This window comes from Canis lupus, chromosome 22, assembly GCF_048164855.1.
Source record: "Canis lupus baileyi chromosome 22, mCanLup2.hap1, whole genome shotgun sequence".
NCBI classification, from domain to species: domain Eukaryota; kingdom Metazoa; phylum Chordata; class Mammalia; order Carnivora; family Canidae; genus Canis; species Canis lupus.
The window spans coordinates 39,461,739-39,484,642 of NC_132859.1; the positions used below are offsets into that span (position 1 = coordinate 39,461,739).

At 38.9% G+C, this 22,904-nt stretch overlaps 1 protein-coding gene across 1 annotated transcript; it reads right to left on the reverse strand.

Annotated features, from left to right (window-relative positions):
* Positions 1-3,325: 3,325 nt before the first annotated feature.
* On the reverse strand, positions 3,326-22,880 carry LOC140614162 (uncharacterized). Its single transcript, XM_072793109.1, has 8 exons — positions 22,677-22,880; positions 10,806-11,056; positions 9,692-9,926; positions 8,530-8,576; positions 6,481-6,543; positions 4,284-4,356; positions 4,075-4,186; positions 3,326-3,607 (listed from the first exon to the last, which is right to left on the reverse strand). The coding sequence occupies exons 2-7, from the start codon at positions 11,008-11,010 to the stop codon at positions 4,153-4,155; spliced, it is 657 nt and encodes a 218-aa protein (XP_072649210.1). The 5' UTR covers positions 11,011-11,056; positions 22,677-22,880; the 3' UTR covers positions 3,326-3,607; positions 4,075-4,152.
* Between the last annotated feature and the right edge of the window lie 24 nt (positions 22,881-22,904).

Below are 22,904 nucleotides of genomic sequence, written 5' to 3' on the forward strand. Positions count from 1 at the left end.
TCATTTGTAGAAAGGGGCTAATGCGTGTCCCTATCCATTTAACAGGTTGGTGGTATGAATCAAAGAAAGAAAGTTTACAAATATCCTTTGTTGTCTGGCAAGTGATTTACACACACAGAATAATTGTTATCACCCTCAGTCAGTAGATCCATTCGTGCATTCACATAATCCATATATGTCTGAGGGTTACTTCTCCTGGCAGGTGTGTCACTGAATGTGTAAAAAAGCACAGAGTACATGCAAAGTTTTTATTAGCCATACTTTGGACATAGCTGGCAACTAATAGTCATGCTATATAAACTTGTATTGACTAATTAATTGATAGGCTTTACCCAATCACATTAATCTCCCCTGGAGATGAGTTGTTTGGAGTTGTTTGACATATTTCTGGTCTTAGACCATTTCCCCTACTAAATATATGATCTCACAGTAACAAGGAGATATTGATTCTTTCTCAAAGAAGATATAAAATCGCCCTAGGGTGAATTGCTTGAAATTTCCTTATTTCATATGTAGAGGGCTGGAACTCCTTGTAAACCATTGATTTGGGGGATCAGATTATCTCCATTGTTTTGTTTCCTACTTCTTCAGATCCTTCAGTGTGGACAGAATAATCAGATTCAGGCCGATTATTTTTTTGAGCTGGGGAAGCTCTTCCTGGTGACAGTTTGCTGCTACGGGGGTATCTTGCTCTACAGCCTTTCAGAGTAAACCTGCCATCAAGAAGCCTGCGTGGGATCTCTAACTGGTTTGCTTGGCTTTTCTTTGTTTCTTGTTAAGTATCCTCAGAAGGGGGTGGCGGGGGACACACACTGGAAGCCTGCTGTGTGTAATTAAGAGATAATTGTAGTTGTCTTGGCATTTTGTGCTGCTATACCATTAGCTTATTTGCAAGTGATGCCTAAATGTGGTTAGGATGACGATTTTGAAAATGAATAAAGAATATATTTTGAAGGATGAAATGTGTGATAATTTGAAAGAGCACTTTACCTTGTCTTGCTAAGATATGCTACATTTTAGCCTGATGTTTTTAAATTAAGCTTGAAGTTTTTAAATTAAAGCTGACGTGCTTTGGTTTCCAGGAGCGATCATCACATATTTTGTCCTACTGTGTACAGCCTTGAAGATTCTTTTTATACCATAACTTTCCTTCCTCAGAGATGTGTAATGCAACCTCTGGACAACTGAATATGATTAAATGCATTCTAGGACAGTGAATAATGACTCCCAATGAATTTTGGAACAAGCCTATTCAATTTCATTAACATTAGCTAGATGAAGAAATTGTCTGGTATTATCCTGGGTGACTTTTCACCATTCTACTATATGATAAATGCTAGTGAGTTATTTGGGGAGGGGGGGATTCCTAAAACAACATGCTGAAAACATTATTCTTCTCACTGAATAGTGGATGGATGATAAGTCAAAGAATAAGGGCCAAGATTTGGAGTGTTGCTCAGAGTTAAATAATGCATATAATTTCTATTTCATTATTGTTTTCTTTACGGAATTATCTGCCACTTATTTTTGGACTGGGCTCTTTCAGTGAGTTTTATAAAAGTCCCCAGACAAGACTGAGCTGTACATGCAAAACACACCCCCAGTGTGCATTTGGTGAAACTGTGTTGTGGTCTAATGGAACCATGCAGACATATAGCATTTTCTTTGCTTAGGCCTTTCACATGAGCAAGGAATGTGAAAAATTCCTTACAAGATACCTTAGAAAAAATTTGGTTTGTATTGAACACAATTGTATAAACTTATCTTTCCCTAATAGTGCTCATGTAAGTAAGACCTTATTTCTTTTTGAGCCTTTAGAGATGACTAAAATGGCACTTACCTTAAAAAAAAAAAAAAAAAAAAAAGGCAGGACTTTATTTGCTGTTTTGCAATAATTATACCCCTTCACTATGGTAATGGTTACCCATAAATAGCATAATCTTAAAATTGTCATTATTATCAAATATTTATCGAGTCCTCTTCATTGCATGCATAGATTGCAGAGATTTATAGAGTTGATTAGAAACAGCCAGTGTTCTTAATAGTTTACAATCTAAAGACGGAGATGATTCAGAAGAATATAAAAGACACTGTGTTGAAGCGTAGGATGGCATGATCTATCATTCGGTATTTCTCCTCTCCCATTGTTCTTTTAGAGTCTCCTATCCTGAATAGGTTCTCCCAAAAGCCCCTGACGCAGGAATTTGGATATAAATAGTTTATCTGGGAGGTGATCACAGGAAGCACAGTGAGTGTGGAAGTGAGACGGGAAGGGAGGAAACCAATAAATGGTACGTTAGTGAGTATGTTACTTCCTTGGGCAACAGGGGCTCAATCCTGCTGGTGACCTGCCAAACACTTGCATTGAAAATGTCTTAGAATTGTCCTTTCTCCAAAAGGGGTGAGGAAATGTGGATATTTGTCCTTACATGGATGAGGGTTGCTATTGGGACATTAAATCCCAGGCACAGTGGGCATTTCCTCGCCCAGAACAATCTCATTGGCAGAGAGATGCAGTAGAGGAGAAGCTGTTTTGTTCTTTGTGGGTAAAAGTTAATCCTGGCCCAAAGCTAACATCAGAATACCTAGGTTTCAAAACATTTTTACCACTACTTTAAAGCACCATATACTTTAGTTGTACTAAAAATTATGTAGTGAAAATTCAGTCTTGAATAATCTATCCCAATTTTGAATAGCCTATAAATTAACACCTATATCTGGATCACTTTTTAAAGATTTTATTTATTTATTTTGAGGTAGAAAGAGAGGGAGAGAGCACGAGTGGGGGGAGGGGCAGAGGAAGAGGAAGAGAGAGCATCCCAAGACTCCGCACTAAATGCAGAACCCAATGCAGGACTCCATCTCACGAACTTGTTGTGATCACGACCTGAGCCAAAATCAAGTCAGTCACTTAAGCAACTGAGACATCCAGGCACCCCTGGATCATTTTTTTATCACAAGTGTAGTACATTAGTATTTTGTTGTTGTCGGTTTATTTTTTTCTTATAGGGCAATGGTACCTAAGAGAAGAAATTATCTATCTTATATAAGAAGATGATTATTCTAGGGTGCCTGCATAGTTCAGTCAGTTAAGCATCTGGGTCTTGGTTTCGGCTGAGGTCATGATCTCAGGGTTGTGGGATTAAGTCCTATGATGGGCTCCAAGGTCAGTGCATGGAGTCTGCTTAGATTCTTTCCCCCACTCTATCACCCTCCTCTTCTCCCTCCCCCTGTTTACACACTCTCTAATAAATAAATAAATAAATAAATAAATAAATAAATAAATAAATAACATCTTCAAAGGAAGCATTTAAAGAAAAAGAAGACAATTATTTCAAAAGAATCACAGTTTAATCTGTGCTAACCAAAACAGTAGATATTTCAATGTCACCAAGCAAATGCATATTACATTTCTGAGGTTTTATCCATGGCACACAGGTTCAGTCAAATTAACTTTTAAGAGACTAAATTCCACAAAATCTATTTTTAAAGATTCTCTTCATGATGGGAAATAGCCAGTGTGAAGGTTTTCTCCAATTTCTTGTGTGGGTAGAGTCAAGTCCAGACTAGGGTAAACCCAGCAAATACACAGTATCATCACAATCTTCTGGAAATGAGAAGGGCAACAGTGTATAAAGGTGAGTAAATATAAGCAAACAAATATAGTGGTCTCTCATAGGCACTTAAAAGGAAAGACTATAATAGTCTGCTCATGTGAAAAAGTCAGAAGGGAAAATGGGCAAATCAAGAAAAAGCTGTTTTATCACTTAGGATTCCAACAAGAAAAACAAGGTACACTGAAAATGAGTAATTTGAGGGGAATTTAAAGAATGGATTATTTATGAAAGTGTGGGCAGGACAAGGGAAACCACAATGGCTAGTGTAATATTTATAACTAATAACAACAGGGAGGAGGTTCAGAGCCTGAAGGGGCAGGGGGAGAGAAATTACCAGAAATCAGAGAGAGAGAGAGAGAATTATGACATATGAGCCACCTGGCAGGAGCTGCGTCTGTGGGTCAACACTAGTGACCCCACAGAGAGGATGCCAGGGGAATAAGTAGCCCAACTTCACCTGCCAGTATTCGCCACGGGACAACTCCAACCAGAAGCCACGGGTCAGGGACCATGTGGATTCACCCATCCAGGTCAATCACCAGGAAGAGAAGGCATGGTGGGAAGTAGATCTGGAGGGCAAAAGGAGATAGCCAGTACCTCTTAGAAGAGAAGAATTTGCCGAATTCATATGCAAGCTAGATGAAAGAGATCACCACCCCTTAATACCTGAATTGTCCTGACACCAACTTAAGAAGCGATAAGTAGGAGTTCACCATCTCATCAGGCAATAAGATGTCCCCTAATGTCATGTGAGAGAAAGAATACTCAGTCATTGCAATGGCAGAGACTCTAAAATGTTAGGATCCCATTTATAATTCTAAAGAGGATGTGTGGTTCCCTCAGTTCAATTAATTTGTGACAGACTCAAAGAGAAGAGTCCCCATAATCATAAATTAGCAGCATCTCCCCTTCATACTTGGACATTTGTAGAATTTGACCTTGTGTTTTAGAAGCTTTAGGAGTCTCCATGGTGTTCCCAAGCATAACTGCATTAGGCTGGTAGCAACTGCATATAATGCCCTGGGGGAAATGAGTGATATTCTGCAACATGGCTCTACCCCAGGTTAAATATATATTTTTAAAAAATATATGTAAGTGAAAGATGCCCAGCGTTCTCCCACTTCCAGAACTTTGTACTCATGGCTACCTCAGCATCCAGTTGTGGGAAAATGGGCACTAGCTGACTCAGATGGGTTCTCCTCAACTCTGCTGGGCTGTAGTAACTTTTCTCACAGTTGCGTAAGAAAATCCTGTATGTGTGTATTTTGGGAGGCAGCAGGTAATGCTAAGCCTCAGAGAGCCTGTGAAGCTTGGACTGTGACGGCAATTTCCCTTGCTTGAGAGGCACTCTCTGTTAGATAAGAAATTAAGCACTCCTTTTTCCTTGGCCATATGGTGCTGCCATATAATTTAAATTCAAAAAGCCGAATTTCATAGCCTGAGAATTGCAGTTGGTAGACACTTCTAATCACTTTACTGATATAAGTAGGTACAGAGAAGCATGATAATTTAAGTGAAAACCATGTTTTCAGAATCTGATAGGAAAGCCTCTAAAGCTAATGTTTTGTATCTTCTGCTCCAAAGAGAAGACCCAGAGAAAAAGATGCCAAGGGAACAGTCTAGACAAATTAAAACTATTAGTAAAGTTACTTAAAAGAGGAAAGAAAAAAAAGCTGTCTCGTTGACTAACTGTTTAAAACCCTTTAAAATGAGACCTATTATGGCAAGACTCTCAGACAAACAGGAAAAAAATCCATTAAGCTCTAATTCCCACAAATATTATTAATGTTAATAAAAATAATAATCAAGAAAAAAGAGGTGGTTATGCAGCCAAGCTATCTGATAGAGGAATTTTTATTGAATAGCAAAAGAATTCCAAGAAGCATTTGCTAAAGATAAATAAATAATCTAGAATAGGTAGTGCTGAGATTTCTCATTTACAAGCCAACATATTTTAAAAACTGTAACCAAATCCAAGAAGGCAAGTTCTAAGAAACAGAGGAAGTTCCCTTTCCTTTAGGCTGAAAGTAAATGGAGCATGGAGATGCATAATTTGGCCTGTAGGAGATCTAAAGGAAAACTCATTCTGAGTTTGCCATTCTGAGCAACTGTGAGGGCAATGGAGAGTTTGAGAGGACAAAGGAATAAAGGTGACCTTATAGTTCTTTGGGAAACCTTCCTTTCGGTACCAATCAAGATTGTTTTCAGTTGCAGAAAAAAAGAGAAAGGAAGAAAGGAGGAAAGAAAGAAAGAAAGAAAGAAAGAAAGAAAGAAAGAAAGAAAGAAAGAAAGAAAGAAAGAAAGAAGGAAGGAAGGAAGGAAGGAAGGAAGGAAGGAAGGAAGGAAGGAAGGAAGGAAAGAAAGAAAGAAGGAAGGAAGGAAGGAAGGAAGGAAGGAAGGAAGGAAAGAAAGAAAGGAAGAAAGAAAGAGAGAAGAGAAGAGAACAGAAGAGAACAGAAGAGGAGAAGGGAGGGAGGGAAGGAGGAAGGAAAGTTATTAACTTAAGTAGCAGGGTATTGCCTTCAGGTACAGCTTGATCAAGAGGTTGAAAGTTAATCATTAGGGCAACACTGATTTATTTTCATTTTTCAACTCTGTTCTTTCAGGATGGACTCTACTCTCAGGCTCTCCTTTTGTAGGGATAGGGCAAAGAAAGCTCATTTCCTCCTTTAGGTGTTTCCCTCTTACTCTTTTGTAATAAAAACTCTAATATGTGGCTGAGCACACCGCCTCCTGAGATGAAGACTATATTTCCATGTCATGCAGTTAAACATAGCAGTGTGACTAAGTTCTGGCCAATGGGATATAAGTAGAAGTGTCATGAGCAGTTTTTAGAAAATGTCCTTGAAGGATCCCTCTTTACCCTTCCTCCTCTTCACAGCCTGGAAGCTCAAACAGCCATCTGGGACCATCAGGTCGAGCCACGCTATCAAGGATTAGAGTGAGAGAGAAAGAAACAATTCTCTGATGACCTTGGAGTCACATGTAACCCTGAAATGCTTACCTCCAGACTTCCATTTTTTTAGAGAAAATATATTTCTATCTCGTTTAAATGATTGTATATTTGGATTTTCTGTCTCACAGCAAAACCTAATATTAATTAATACACATAGCAGAATGCTTTACCACAGTTCCAGGTATATATCCTATGATGTGAACCCCGTAGCTTACTATGCCTGTCTCTTTCTCCATAGCCCTAGAGCTTCATTTGAACATTTCTATAGCTCTTATTGGCTCATGCACCAATCCCTGAACCAATCACTGTGGCGTGGGGCTCTGACAGGTGTAACAGATGTGCCCACTGCTGGAGCTGAGTGGAGTTCTCTCCATCTGAACTGCACAGACTGAAAATCAGGGAGGTTTCCCAGAGGGGAAACAACAAATGTTCACTCTGTTTCCCAACTAGATTTTTTCCCTAACTTTCTGATTTCTATCAAAGATATGATCATTTGTCTAGGCTCACAACACTTTATACATAATCCATTACTTTTGGTATAATCTGTTCCCCAACATCTCCCAAGAAACAAAAGCAAAGAGTCACATTATTAGGTGATGGTGTCATCTTGGGGGGGGGTGGGGGCGGGTAAAAGATAAGTGTGTGATCATGATTCTCTGAGGAAAACATTAATTTATTTTATTTTTTCAGGAAGCTCTATGCCCAAAGTGGGGCTCAAACTCACAACCTGAGATCAAGAGTTGCAAGCTCCACTGACTGAGCTAACCAGGCCCCCAATGAGAAAAATGTTTTAATAACTTCATGAATGCAATGGTGAAAAGTACACAAAACCAATAAAATAACTGATTGTTATTTTTCAAAAGTGTCAAGGTTATGAAGGACAAGAAGACTGAGTAACTGCCACAGATTAGAGGAGATTAAGGAGACATGACAACTTTGGGGGACAGAGTCCATGGTGGCTAGTCATGGTCCCCAACCTAAGTGGTCATGCCCTTGTCCAATCCCAGGCCCTTGACTTGTTTATAACTAGTAGACTATGGCAAAGATGATGGGATGTCATTTCTGTGACCCTGACACATTATATAAGACTTCACATTGCTCACTCACAAGATCTCTCTTCCTCACTGCCCTTGAAGAATTAAGTGGCCCTTTCAGAAGGCCCACATGCAAGAGCTGAGGGCAGCATCCAGGCAACATCCAGCTAGAAGCCAGGGTCTTCAGTCCTACTGTCTCAAGGAAATGAACTCTGCCAACACTTGAATGAGCTTGAAAGCAGATTCATCCCAGTCTAGCCTCCAAACACGACTGCAGCCTCGCTGACACCTAACTGCAGCCTGTGAGACCCTAAGCAGAGGATCTGATGAAGCCTGTGCCCAAACTCCTAACCTACAGAAACTATAAAATAATTTACTCATTATAGTATGATTATATAAGATGCTAGCCTTATATAGGAAGCCGAGTTACGAGTACACGGGAGCTCTTTACTACATATTTAGATTCTCCAGATAAAAAGTTAGAAAGTAAATACAAGTAAATGTAAAAGTACAGAAATCAGCTATAAAATTTGCAAAAAAAAAAAAATAAGCCTGGGTTCTGTTGGTTAGCAATCGTGTAAAAATAACAAAATGTTCATCAAGGTAGAAAAGAAATGACAATTTGACACTACATGTAGCCGTCCGATTCCCAGATTTTGCTCTTGCAAAAAGCTCCTCTGCTAATGTCAATACATGGGCAGCATTTCTCCCCTTGGCACATAAATCTCTTGTTTTCGAGCATTTGATATCTCACAGCTATAGTTAGTTGTAGTTTTGTTCTTAGTTACTACGATTATTTGGAACAGTATTTATAGAAAATTCCTTCCCCCAACTTTTCCTGCTCCCTAGAGTTCTCTCTCGCTTCTGTCTTTCTGAATGTTTCTTCCATAATTATATCACCTTATTTCTTCCCCTTCCATACCTCTTTTCCTTCTCTTCACCATCTCTTCCTCAAGTGGCTTGGAATCTCTAAGGAAGATGAATGGGAACCATCAACATAAGAGAAACAAGGAGGCCTGGTATATTACTGTTTTTTTATACTCGGGACATCAACACACAGAAGCCAAAATTTTAGTTGTGCGTTGCTGAGATTCCCATGTAAAATCCATCGCTTTTGTCTACTTGCATCGTTACAACAGCATCTTAGCCCCTGGGTAAAATGGGCCTGAGCTATGTACCCTCTTGACCTCGAGTGGGTTTTATGACTTCAAAGGAGGTTTGTGACCCGCTGTTTAAAATGTATATCAGGTATACAACTTGGCAAAGGAAATGAATGTGGAGAGCCAGCAACAGTTATTAAAAGACAGAGTTCATTTTTACAGGCTATTGTTTGGAAAATAAATAGCTCAACCTGCATCCCAAACAAAACTAGAATAATAAATGTGCCATTGACTTGGTGAGAATGTCCCATATCTGGTTTAGACGGGCATGAATATTAATTGAATAAATTCCTTACTTTTAATCCTGGTCTGTAAAGTTAATTAAAAACCTCTTAAACTTATTGGGAGCTCTCAGGGCTTTTTCTTCCACTTAGTCTGAGCATTATGAATTCCTGTATACATCTTAATGTCAACAATATTTGGTCAGTGTCTACTATATAATCTGTACTTAAGCGCTTTGCCTTCAAGATCCTTAACTATTCCTCTGAAATTATAGATCCTTCTTTTCAAGTAGAGATGGAAGGAGGCATCTCCTAGTACTAAAGCTAAGGCACAAAGCCATAATTATGTGTAGAGTATGAAATAAATCTCTTTTATTTAAAGGACACAAAGATGAATAGGGAAAAATAGAGGAAAACTAAATTAAGGTCCTTACTATACTCATAGAAGTTACTATTAACTGGTCATTATTTTTGTTAAATAATGTACATAGAAAGATTTGAATTTCTGGTTTCAAAAGTACTTACTTTTTTAAAGTAAATTTTAAAGTGCACTCAGAGTCTTAAGGGCTTTCTTATCTATGCTTCGTAGTAAGCTTGAGAACTCATGAACCTCACTGAGCGCTCGAGATTTAGAGAGACAAAAACTGAATTCAAGCAGAAATGAATTTAATTTAAAGTTAATGCTTCAGATTTGTTAGCATACCTGGGAAAGATTTTATTCTCACCAATGTTTGGTTGTGTTCTCAACATTGACATGAAAGGGAGTCCCGTGTGTCCAACAGATGCTAACAGGTGGTAGAAGGCTGCTCTGACCAGTTGGGCAAAATGCTGATTGTTGGTTTTCAATCCTATACCCCTAGGGGACAGAGTTAAGAGTTCATGGTGCTCCTGAATTTTGTGCAGAGCCACTGAGAAGTCACATTCCCCAGAGAGATGGTCTAGGAAAGAAGGAATGAGTTGAAGAAGTATCAAGCGTCTCTGGACTGTTTTCAGGGCTTAGTAGCCAAGGAGAGATTGAAATATATTTCTTGTGCATGTGTGTGAAATGAGAGCAGGTTAAATAAAATCTGTATTTCTAATCTTGGCTTTATTTCTTGATTCATAAACATATGAAACCATGTCCAAATATATTATATTATCTACAGGATACATGAGGAGGGATTATCAAGCTAGAATTTCATACTTGGCTTGTCAAACTTGCTGCTTTACATTTTGTGCCTTGCACACAAATGTGCACACATGCACTTGCTTTTGCCAAAAAAGACCACCTGCTTACCCCCTTTCAACTGAACTTGACCTTTGAGTTGTTTTTTTCAATCGCAGTTTGAGGTTTGCTCTGTTATTCCCTCTCATGTGGTTGCCTTTGTGACCCAGGGCCCCTGTTTCCAAATTTTCTGGCTGAAGTTACATCTCACAGCTGAGAAACAGTTTTACAAAGTGAATAGCAATTTATTGAGCACTCATGCTATGGAGTGCTGTACTCACGCTTTATTTCAATCAACTCATTTAATCTTTATAACCCTGTTATGTAGACCCTATTGTAAACATCATTATTATTCCCTTTAACGGATGGACAACACTGATAACACAGAAAAGATGAATAACTCATCTAAGGGCATGCAGCAAGTAAAGAGAGCCAGGATATGATCTCAAGAAGTCTGGTTCTAAGGCCCATGCTCTTGATCACTATACCACTGTCACCATTGTGTTGTTTTCTACATTTTCTATAAGGAAAATCTTTAACAATTGGTATTTTAAAACAATGAAATAATAGGTAGCTAGACGCAGGAGAAATTAGGGTCTAATGGACAAAATACCCATTCTATAGTCAGAAAGATCTGGGATTGCCTCTGGAGTAAGGATACTTGCTGCTCGCTGAATATCCACATGCTCTCCTTCACTTTCTATGCCCATAGTAATAGTTAAGGCCTTGTGACTAGTTCTGACTATTGGTTGCAAGTGAGAATAATGCAGGCCACTTCTGGACTGAAAAACAGACTCTCCAGGCTGTTCAACTGCCATGGTGCCATGGTGATGGAGAAAGCCAGTTGTTCCAGATGCTGTAGCCCTGTGAAAGTAAAGCCTCAGTTAGCCTAGGTCTGTGAGTAATCACACAAAGCAGAGGCCCTCAGAAGCCCACTTGGATGTGAATCATGAGTAAGAAATAAACCCTCATTGTGTTAAGCCACTGAGAGTTCAGAGTAATTTGTCTTTGATATTATCTAACTAATATAGTCCACAAGTTTTACCAGGTTCTCTACATATTCATGGAAAAGGTGGCTAACCTCTCCAAGCATCATTTCTTTATTTTTTAAAATATAAACACTAATGCTTTTTTTGGAGGAGCTGACATGAGGATTAAGTGAGAGCTCCTGGCGTGCTTGATAAATAGGACTTATTCAATAAATGGTTGCTATTGTCATTATTCAGTATTATATTACATAGAAGTCACAGAAAAGCTCAAGTGACATATTGTGTAAAGAATGTGAAAAAAAAAAAAAAAGAATGTGAAGGACATTTTTGTAGCAGGGCTTATCACTGGATTCCTATAAATTGCTTATAACTATAAAACAACTGAAGAATATTTTCAGTACAACACATCACAGGATTGTAATGTACACCCAGCATCCACACTCCTGTCTTTTATTAACTATAACCCAAGGGAAATCTTTTCCCATTTTCAACCAAGCATGCTTCTGGTGGGGCTCCAGAATCAAGTTCCAGAATCAAGAATGGAGCATGGACTTGAGGCCAATAAGGCAATTATCAGTTTCCTGGCCATAGTGATTGGTTCAAGGATAGGAATACTGTTTGCTCAGAGCCAATGAGCAGATGCAATGAGAACGCTGGGAATTTTGGGGAAAAAAAAAAAAAGATTATAACATTCTATTCTCATCTGAATGTAAGATGTGGTTGGAGAGGTGGCAGCTATTTTGAACTACAAGGGAAGAGCATGTCTCGGAATGGAACCAACGTGGAAGTGAATAAGAATGCAAGTGGATGGTAGTGATGGAGAAATTGGGGTCTAGGGACATTGTTCAAAGCCCTTGATCAAGCTGCACCTGAAACCCAAACAAACTTTGGGTTTTTCACTATAGTGAGTTCATAAGTTATCTTTATTCTTAATCCAGTTTAAAAACAGAATTTTTTTAGAAGTGACATTTGGGTAGCCCAAAAGAAAAGTGTCTAATTCTGGCTAGATGGTGTTAAAATTTGGATAACATGACTTTATATGGTGTTCCTTCCCATTCTTGGAGTTCTACAGCTTTTTCTCTATCATTCTTTCTGGATTCTGTATTGGCCTCTTTATTTTACTGCCTCTAAATTCCATATTCTTGGATTCAGAACTCTTCTTTACCTAATTCTTGTGTTAATGATTAAATTAATTTTAAAGCAAGATTAAATGAAGTTTAGGTTTACACACCCTAAACATTAAAACTCCTCATATAATTAAAATTTTTCCAAAATGACAAGTTTACAATCAAAATATATTTTTTTGTCATTTAAACAAAGCCTTGCATATAGGTAAAGCAGACACTCTTTAGAGGAGACATATATTTTGTTGAAGAAATATAGAACTTTTCATTAATTCTATGTTTCCTTATCTTAAAGAAGAGGTTATATACAGCATATTGAAATTTATTTTCACTTTTGGCTCATAAATTTGATGCACAGAATTATATAAAGTACATTTTATAAACTATATTCTAATACCAGAAACCGCAAGTGTCATTTTTCATAGGTTAGATTGTTATTTTCAATTCATCTTTTTTCTGTAATATAATTATACTTCCATGTACTTTGCCATTGAGGTTTTGCAATGATCTCAGGAGAGCTGGTCATACATCCAGGCCCAACTCATTGATGTTGGACTTGGCTGTAGGACTTATTTTGGTTAATGAAACAACAGCAGACCTTACACAGTGGATTTTTTTTTTTTTTTTACACAGTGGATTAAATATGTTTGCATGATTTGGTTTGGTTTTTGAGCTTCTGATATCTGCCCTGAGAACTGAAAAGCAACTGAGTCCAAGGAAACTGAAGAGATAAATGGAGAAGACCTCATCCTTCCTCATATCTGATGCTAAGCTCAACTGACATCAGCTAAGCCCAACGGAATCACAGACTAGTCATAGGTCCATGAGTGAAAATAAATACTTGTCATAAGTCACTAAATTTTGGAGTTGTTTGTTATGCCGCATTATTGTATCAGTAGCAGACTAATTATTATTACCCAAATTATTATTAAAAGTAATGTTTAGGGGCACCTGGGTGGCTCAGTGGTTGAGTGTCTGCCTGCAACACAGGTTGTGATCCCAGGGTCCTAGGATCAAGTCCCACATCAAGCTCCCTCTTGGGAGCCTGCTTCTCTCTCTGCCTATATCTCTGTCTCTCTCTCTCTCTGTGTGTGTGTGTGTGTCTCTCATGAATAAATAAATAAATAATCTAAAAAAATAAAAGAAAGAGAAAGAAAAGAAAGAAAGAAAGAAAGAAAGAAAGAAGAAAGAAGAAAGAAGTAACATTCAAAATAACACTTCCCTCTCAAATGTATTATCTTACAAATCTGAAGCATATTTTGTAATAAAAACTTTTTGCATTTGTAATATAGCACTTAGTGCATTGAACTGGAAGGCATTCATGATATACTAGCAATCACTAAAACTGGGTGGAAATCCTGGCTTGGCCACTAATAAGTTCTGTGTCTTTCACAAGTCACTTTGCCTTTCTAGGACCTGCCTTTGCCTTTCTAGGACCTTTATATACCTATAAAATGAGTGTTGAATTAGATTCTTTATAGGAAAAAATGTTAGGGTTGTGGTCTTCAAATTCGTATGAAGTATTTACAAAAAAAATCTGTAATGCTTCTTTTATATGCTAATAGATTTTGGAATATAAGTAAAGTGAGAATTCAAACCATAAAGAATTCTGGGTATTTGTAAAGGTCCTAAGTTTCCTAAATAAATGAGTTACAATAGTTCTCCCTTATCTACAGTTTTGTTTTTTGTCATTTCACCTGCTCACAGTCACCTGAGGTCTGAAAGAAGATGATATTCCTTCTAACATATGGTCAGAAGGTCAACAATAGCCCAACACTACATTACGTTCCCTCATCATTCACTTCACTGCATCTCATCACATGGGCAGTTTGTCATCTCACATCACCCTCCTAAGAAGGAGGGTGAGTTCCATACAATAAGATATTTTGAGAGAGAAATACCACATTCACATAACTTTTATTATAGTATATTGTGATAATTGTATTTTATAACTAGTTGTTAATTTCTTACTGTGTCTAATTTACAAACTGAACTTTATCATAAGTATGTATGTATAGGAAAATACATAGCATATATAGGGTTTGGGACCACCCTCAGTTTCATGTATCTACTGGGGGTCTTGGAACATATTTCCAGTGGGTAAGGTGAAATGACTGTGTATATGTTAGCCACTTCCTTATACAATCTGGTTGAATCTTATAAGTTTAAGATTCTGTCATTTCAAAAATGTTTGTGACTACTCTAGAGTAGAGAAAGTCACCTAAAGAAAAATATATTGATCATCTAGGTTGTGCTCAGTACACATCCTATTTAGCTCCCACAGTTTCCAAAACTGGATTGCTAAAACAATAGCAATTCATTTTCAACACAGTTCTGGAGACTGGAAGTCTAAGATCATGGTGCTAGAAGTGTGGGTTTGTGGTGAGATCTCTCTCCTTAGGTTACAGAAAGCTGCTTTCTCTCTATGTGGTCTGCACAAGAGAGAGAGATCTCTAACATCTCCTCCTCTTGGTTTAAGGACACCAGACCCACCCTTATGACTTCATTTAACCTTAACCACTTCCTGAAAGGCCCTCTCTCCAAATATAATCCCATTGGGAGTTAAGGCTTCAACATATGAATATGGGGAAGACATATTCAGTCCATAACAACACATATAGTGAAAAAGAAGAATTTAGTAGAAAGAGCAGTTTCTGGCTTCAATATGCAAAGTTTAGGACCAGAGCCTGTTACCTCCTAGGGTATCTCTAAGTTGGTTTCCATAGAAGAATGCCTCATGGGCAATGAAACACAAGGAAATCAGATTTTTACTACCTTCCACCTTTCTACAAGCAAGCCAATCCTTGATTGCTATTACTCTGCCAAATGTTTTAAACCACACTTCACCAAGAAATGTGGCCACTTCTGTACATGGTCAAGGCCTGGCATGCAAAGTCTACAGCTATGTTTTAAATAGGAAGAACTTCCACCGCATCCACCTCCTGCATTCTTGCCTGGGTCAAAAGAACATTTCAAAATTCCATGTGTATGCTCAGGTTATCTTACATAAAGTACAGCATTCCTGGCTCAAATATGAGGTGTTGAACCTTCCCAGCATCCCACCAAACATACACTATCACTATGTCTGGAACAAAATTGCTGAACTACCACTTCAATCTCTTGATGATGTTCTTTTACCAACCCCTTCACTTTTAGCTTCACAGATTTGCTTGACTACTTCCTTTGCACTCAGATGTTTGTTCGTTTTCCTGATAGGAATATAGAAATATTCAAATCATAATTTTGTATTGACTACAATTGAAATTTGCCTTGATAGTAAACATTTTTGCAAGCAAGCAAACCTTCACATAGCATCAGTGAAAACTTCCTTTTATGGAAAAGAACTTTCAAGACACTTTCTGTGTTAGTTGTATATGACCTCAGATAAATTTCTTAGCCTTTTAAAACCTCAATTTTGGGCACCTGGGTGGCTCAGTCGGTTAAGTGTCTACCTTTGGCTCAGGTCATGATCCCAGGGTCCTGGGATTGAGCTCCTAGGAGCAGGGAGCCTCCTTCTCCCTCTCCTTCTCCCTGGAGAAGGCTTGTGCTCTGTCAAATAAATAAATAAAATCTTAAAAAAATATAAAACCTCAGTTTCCTTAAAAGTAAAATGATGTGACTAATACCTATACTATGAAGCAGTGGTAATCAGACTTCAAAGTGAATCAAATTACTTGGGATGTTTATTGAAAATGCAGACTCATAGGTCATGCCCCAGACATACTGGGTGTAGGGTACAAGAATCTACATTTATAATAAGCTCTCCAGGTGGTTATAATATATGTATTGTGGGGTCTTGCTTTGAGAAATATTGTCAGAAGTAAATTAAATAAGAAAATACCAAGCACCTGTTCCTGTTCCTGCACGAGTAGTAATTACTATTTAGAACTCCTACTCATCCAAAAAAATCAAATCTGAGATTAAGAAATGGTGGTTTGCTTTCAAGATACACTTGATCAAAAACAAAAAAACAAAAAACAAAAAAAAACCCCAAAAAAACAAACAACAAAAAACAACCCCCACAAAACACAAAATTAAAGTAACAAGTATGCACTTAGGTGCAAATAAACTCAAACAAGATGAACTAGTCTGTATTGGAACAGACCATGCAAGGTACAAGATGCAGGCCAGTTACTCTGCTCTCTTTTAAGAGCCTTGGCATAACTGTCAGTCATAGCCACCTATTGGAGGTGACCGTGTACCTAGGTGACCAGGCACTGTAGCATGTGGCCCTCCTACCTGAGCTGCAACTGACAAGACCAGAGAAATGTGACTGGTCTAGATGTAACCAACAGTCCATGGAATGAGTGAGCCTGTAGAGCAGTCCAATAGGAGCATCCTACAAGGGAGGATAACTTCTTTACCCAGCAGATTGTCTCTTTCAGGGAACTGCAATCTGAGCCACATTTGAATGTGAGAGGGATGCTGAAGCAGTGCTTCATCCATATCCAAGACCTGCAGGTCCCCCTCTACCATGTGCCTGTGTTTCTGTCCCAAACTTTCCCTTCAAATAACCAGAGAGCCAGAAGTGCCTAGAAGCTCATGCATCGCCTTGGCTCATTTCCCAGCAAGCCACAGGTGTGGAAGTTGCAGCGCCTCAGGTCTTTGCCTCTTGTTTAGATGTCAGAGGCATAACTTACACTCCCAAGCTCCCTGGGACCTATCCAGGGGTTATCCTGAAGGACCCTCCTTGGACTTTGCTGACAGTGCATCCTTGATTGGCTTCTTCCCTTACCACTTAATCCTGAGAGCACTACCAAAAAATAACACAAAGGCTCATCTAAGGGTCTGCTTCTGAGGAAACCGATCTAAGGCAGATGTGCAAAGATTTCACGAGAAGACAGAATTTTTCAACAGACGGCTGTAAGTAGAAGTCCCAAAGCTGTAGGAGTTAAAAGAAAGCATGCATAAAGAGTTTCTGAGAACAAGAATAGTGAATGAATTAGAGGGTAAAGACAAGAGAGGTGGTCACAATGGAAACCAACACAGAACAGTGAAGTCAGCATATGGAGAGGGCATGGTGTAGGTTGCTGCTGAGTGCAAGGAAGATGACAGACAGGTCACTCCATTGGCCTAGCAGAGTTTTGTTGATCCACCACAAATGCTGTATGTTGTCAAATAACTTCTTGTTTGCTGTGAGGTCTGGCTGTGTAGCTATAGAGATGTCTTCTGGTCTCCCTTATCCCTCCGTGAATCCATTCAATACATCCATTACCCGGTACCTCCAATCCATTTGTTGAATGTTTGTTGAAAACTGAAAGCCTAAGAAACCCACACTTTCAGAAATAAAATCAACACCCCAATCATAAATGCATTTACAATGCTTTAGATGTTTCAACTATTTTTAATTAATATGTCCCTTCAGCTCCTTTTAATTTTGTTTTTATTCTCAAAATTATAATGTAGTTTTCAATTTTATACCTTCCAGCTAATGTGCCCTCCGTTCTCCATTGTGTCACTAATTTAATAACCAACAAAATCTCTTCTAATTCCCTAGTAAATGAATTTGTTGTAATTATTAAGTGGAATACATTGCTTCAGCATTGTATTTATTGTACCTGAGTTTATTTTTTATTTTTTTTTTTGTACCTGAGTTTAAATTAAACATTCGAAATATCAATGATTTGTAATAGAAAGAAGTGAGGAGATTTTTAAAAAAACGTATACACAAATTCTGAAGCTCAGTATATATCAAATTCTTTTGTTAAGCAAGATGGAGCCTCTAGCTCAAGTTTCCTGTTTTTCTGACACCTTTAGGGTGAAATAATAGTATCTTCATATTTTATGACCTTTTTTGAGCATTATTCTTATTTCATAAGAACATAATTTAAAAATTTCTCTTATAAATATAAGGCAGTTATTGTGACTTCTTGGGTTAACATAAAAAATATCCCAAATGTATGGGGATGGGTGATAATACTGTATCAGAATCACTATAATTGTAATGGAAACACATTGAAAGAAAATATTATTTGCTAAAGTAACTATTTACTCATTTATTCCTATAAGGTTTTTAGGAAGAAATGGACAGTTTAGCTACATATCAGGAAGGCACAGAATTTCATGATATTAAAACAAAATGAAGAATCACCTTTCTATCAGGGGATGACTTTTGCTAACAGTGACTATCTTTAGAAAATTTCTACTTGAATTTCTTAATGAAGCATTAAAAAAAATCCTTTCATTACTTCAAAAGTACTTTCATGAAGTACATGATCTAGAATAGATAATCTAGGGGATATGCTAAATTGAACGGAAGAGGTTTTTTTTTTTTTTTTTAAGAACAGATTTGCATGAATTCAATATAGATGACCTCGTTTTCTGAGCAACTGGCAAATAAAACTATACATGTTAATGGTTTCCATAACATTGGAGCATACTACTCCAATAATTATGCTTAAAGATACACAATCAGTGATGCCAACTCTGCTTCATTGAGGATGTGAAAAGATTGCCTTAAATATAAAATCAAATACCCTTGGCCTTACTTACTCGTAAGAGAAATGCAGATTAAAACTGCCAATTTACACCTCACTTGTTGGCAAAAAGCCCACAGTTTCTTTACACACTCCGCTGGTGAGACCCAAGGAAATGGGCCTCTCACACATTGTGGGAATGCAATTGATACAAGCCTACATGGAGGACAATTTATCTATTGAAATTCCAAATATGCTTATATCAAATTTCCCTTACAGTAGTTTCTCCAACCAACACTCCTACACTTGGGAACAATCACTTCTTTATAAATCTATTCATTGTATCCATATTTGTAGTTGCACAAGATCGGAAACAGCCCAAACACCCACGAATTGGCTATTGATTAAGTGAGTATGGTACAACCATCCTTTGGAATACCATGAAGCCATAAAAAGGAATGAAAAATTTCAGGCAACAATCAAAGGAATGAAAACCAACACACTAAGAGAACTGAATGTGTATTATTAGGTTCAACTGGTGAAACAGAGCTATTCTAGGTATTTCGGAAATAAAGGTTTTAGTATAGGGATGATTTTTTGTATGAATGTTGGAAGACTGAGGGAAACTAAGATCAGTGAAGTTGCTTCCTAAAAGTCAGGGTCAGGGAAGCCAACCTTGAAAACTTCAACCTAAAGGGCTGAAACCGGTACTTTTCAAAAACTTTCCAATCATTTCCAAAAAAAAAAAAAAAAAACACCTCCCTTACTCTATGTCTGTCTTACTCAACGACAATGGTGTAAGTGGTTCTCACAGCAGCTAAAAAGATGTTGTGAATCGCACATTTGCTCATTCTTTTCCATTTGTCTGAAGCCACCTCCCCCTCTTTTCTGTCTTCCAAATCTTGACTAGGTTCCTCTCAAACTCTAACATGGAACCATACAGGGAAGAGGACCTGGGAAATACTGTTCTCAGCTTCTCCCAAGCAATGCAAAGGAGACCACAGAAGGGGGTGAAGATGAGTTGACAACAGACAATCCAGCATAGAGTGGAAAGATGGAAACCCCGAAGACATGTTTGAGCAATGGAATCAATACCAGCAACTATCTTTCTCTGGACTTCATGGTAGAGAAGTCCTTCAGTCACCAAATATTTACAAATGCCAGTCATATGCCAGACTCTGGCAGCTCCCTACCATGCCCAGTGCCCAGTGCAAGAGTATGTGTCATGTTGTTTCTAAGAGAATGAAACTTTTTCTTAGACCTGTGCCATTTCTGAGGCACATTATCTGCACTGAAATCTTTTCTTGACCTTATTGGGAAAAGCCAGGAACTGAGGATCATTTTGTCTTTTCTTTGTGTGCTTTAAAGGCCAGACTTCTAAAAAGGTTGGCCTCCACATCCTTAGCTTCCAAACCCTCCTCACCTGCTGCCATCTGGTTCCTGCTCCCTACCACTTCACTAAAATTGACCTTGCCAAAGTAATTGGTGAAACCCTGATTGCCAATGCCAGGCACACTTTTCAATTGTATCATACATCACTTTTCTCTGCACTCTGTGTCACTCCTGTCCTTACTTTATGTCCCTTTCCAGATTCCATTCTTTTGTTACCGCCCCTAAAAATCCCTTCCTCTCTGGGCCCTCCTGTCCCAGTTTCAGCATCTAAAACACTTAGCAGGATCAAGAAGCTCAAGTGCAGAGTCAAAACAACACATTCAAGCTTCAAGCATGAACTGAGTCACTTTTCTATGTTGATGGGTTGGAAATTGAGAATTCACCATGTTGCAATTTATTTTTATGGATTCCTTAGTGGTTCCTTGTAATTCATTCCTTACAAAATATCTGAAATCTCAGATTTGGCACAGATGGACTGAGGAGATCTCTTATTGGTCCCCTCTGCAACGTGCTTTTCACATTGCACTCTTTTTAATCTTTTCAAAACACACAGCTGATGAATTCTCTCACTCCATCTCATACATACCAAATTCTGCTTAAATCTCTTTATGGTTCCCTATTAGTCTCTGGTTAAAACAAAACAAAAACATCTCTTAACATGACCTACACTCTTTGGCCATTTATTCAACTCCTATCTCATGTAGTTCCACTGAGTTGCAGCCATATTGGCCATGTTCTGGGTTACTTGTACCTGCCTCCCAGGAGCCAAAGCAGAGCCTTTGTGCTTCTCTGTCTAGGTAATTCTTTCCTTTCTTCTTCCCCTGGTCATTTTATCCTCATTCCCAGTGCTGCTTCTCTGGGTAACAGTCTCATCTTGTGCAGATCAAATTTCCATGTGTTTCTCTTGATAATGTTTGTCACGTTTCATTCTGGTACTTAGGAAGGCGGTGGTTTACTCAATGCCCATTTCCCTAGGGCTGGCTGGTGAGCTCTGTGAGGAAGGAACCACATTTCTCATGTTCCCTACTGCATCCTGTGCCCACATAGTGCTTGGCATAAAGGAGCTCAATAAACACTTGCTGAATGTATTAGTAAGTGAATAAAGACCAAGAATAACAGGGTTTTTCCCCTACTGCTTTAATACTCACGGCTAAGCTGCATTTGCTTGTGATTCTTAACAATTTTTCAAAGTATTTTCAGATAAGCTATCTCATGTGATATTAACAATTGACTTTATGAGTATAAGGGGTAACCCAGGTAGGTGACTTGGCGAACGCTACATGGCTTGTAAGCAAAAATATGCAACTGGAACGGAGTCTTGTCGCTTTTCAGACCAAGACTTTGGCGATTAAACCACCAAAAAGAGGGCAGCCCGGGGCGGGGGCGGGGCTCAGTGGTTTAGCCCTGCCTTGGGCCCAGGGCCTGATCCTGGAGACCCGGGAGGAGTCCCACCTCGGGCTCCCTGCAGGGAGCCTGCTTGTGTCTCTGCCTCTCGCTCTCTGTCTCTCATGAATGAATAAATAAAATCTTAAAAAAAAAAAAAAAAAAACACCAAAAAGGAAGCAAGATAGTGTATATATAGCTTAATAGTATCTATACAAAAGATAGTAAAATAGAAATACCAAAATAAAAATATAAAGTTCATTTTAGATTGATAGAATATCAATATCCATATTCATGGAATATGGGCATCAATACTCTAAATGCTGGCATTTTAGCCTATTCCATTTGGGTTCTGAGAAAGAGCATGTGACCCTTCTACGACAGGGCTCAGTGAATACCCTATGATAATTCTCACTATAATGTAGATGTTCCACAAATTTATCAGCTATTAAATTGTTACTGGCAATGACCGCTTCTGGAAACCTTTTCAATCCTTTCCTTAATGAAACTATTTATTTTTTGTAAGGAGACCTGAGAAAAGTTCATCACTTAGCAGGTTAAAAGGATCCATGAGTTTCAAAGACCCATCTCAAACTAAGTCGCGTACTCGTTCATTTATCCAACATTTTGAAAAGACCTACCGTTTAACCACAATCTCTAAATGTTTAAGTTTGCTAGATGTGTTACATTTTTTAAATGACTTCATAACTGAGTTCTTTTATAATATCACGCGAACACGGGCTTCTAAGCTCACGTTATTCACCCCAATAGCACCGACAATGACTTTACACGGAAAATAGGGAATCAAAGCTCCGTGCCCTGGGCGGGGTGTATCTTAGGGTAACTCGAGGCTCACGACGCCACTTACGTTTAAACTCATTCTGCCTTGAATTTAGTGTCTCCGGTGGCACTTTCTTGGGGGGGGGGGAGGGAAGAAAGGGGAGGAAGGTCTAAAAATACAACAGAGGACCTGCAAAAATTTGCGGACAGGCGTCTTCAACCCGTTGTTATTCACTCAAGAGAGTTCAGGGAGAGCGGACACAAAGTTTCACTGGTTCCGTGGATTGCACGCAGCCCGCTCACAAAGAAGCGCTGCATCTGCTCCCATTTCCAGCGAACAAACGCAACCTTAACAATTTGAAAAATACAAGAGGTGAAAAGAGCCAAAGAAAAGTCGCACTTGGTCTGCCCCCTGGGTCTCTTAGGAGCTCGTCGTCTGGCTCCGGAGAGTTTCCAGCGCCGGCGGAGTTGCCTCCGCTCGCAACCTCGGAAGCAGGACCCCGGGGAGGCGGGCAGGGCGGACCCGGGCGGACCCGGGCGGACCCGGGCGGCGGCGGCGGCGGCGGCGGCGGCTCTCGCAGGCTGCGCTGGGCGCCCCGGAGGCCGAGCCCCGCCGGCCAGCCCCGCG

Coding starts and splice junctions, on each gene's coding strand:
- LOC140614162 (XM_072793109.1), bottom strand. CDS start 11,010: ATGGCAGTTGAACAGCCTGGAGAGTCTGTTTTTCAGTCCAGAAGTGGC. Junction 8,577..9,691: donor GAGAATAAAATCTTTCCCAG/GTATGCTAACAA, acceptor CATCTTCCTTAG/AGATTCCAAGCCACTTGAGG. Junction 4,357..6,480: donor GGCTGTGAAGAGGAGGAAGG/GTAAAGAGGGAT, acceptor ACATGACATTAG/GGGACATCTTATTGCCTGAT.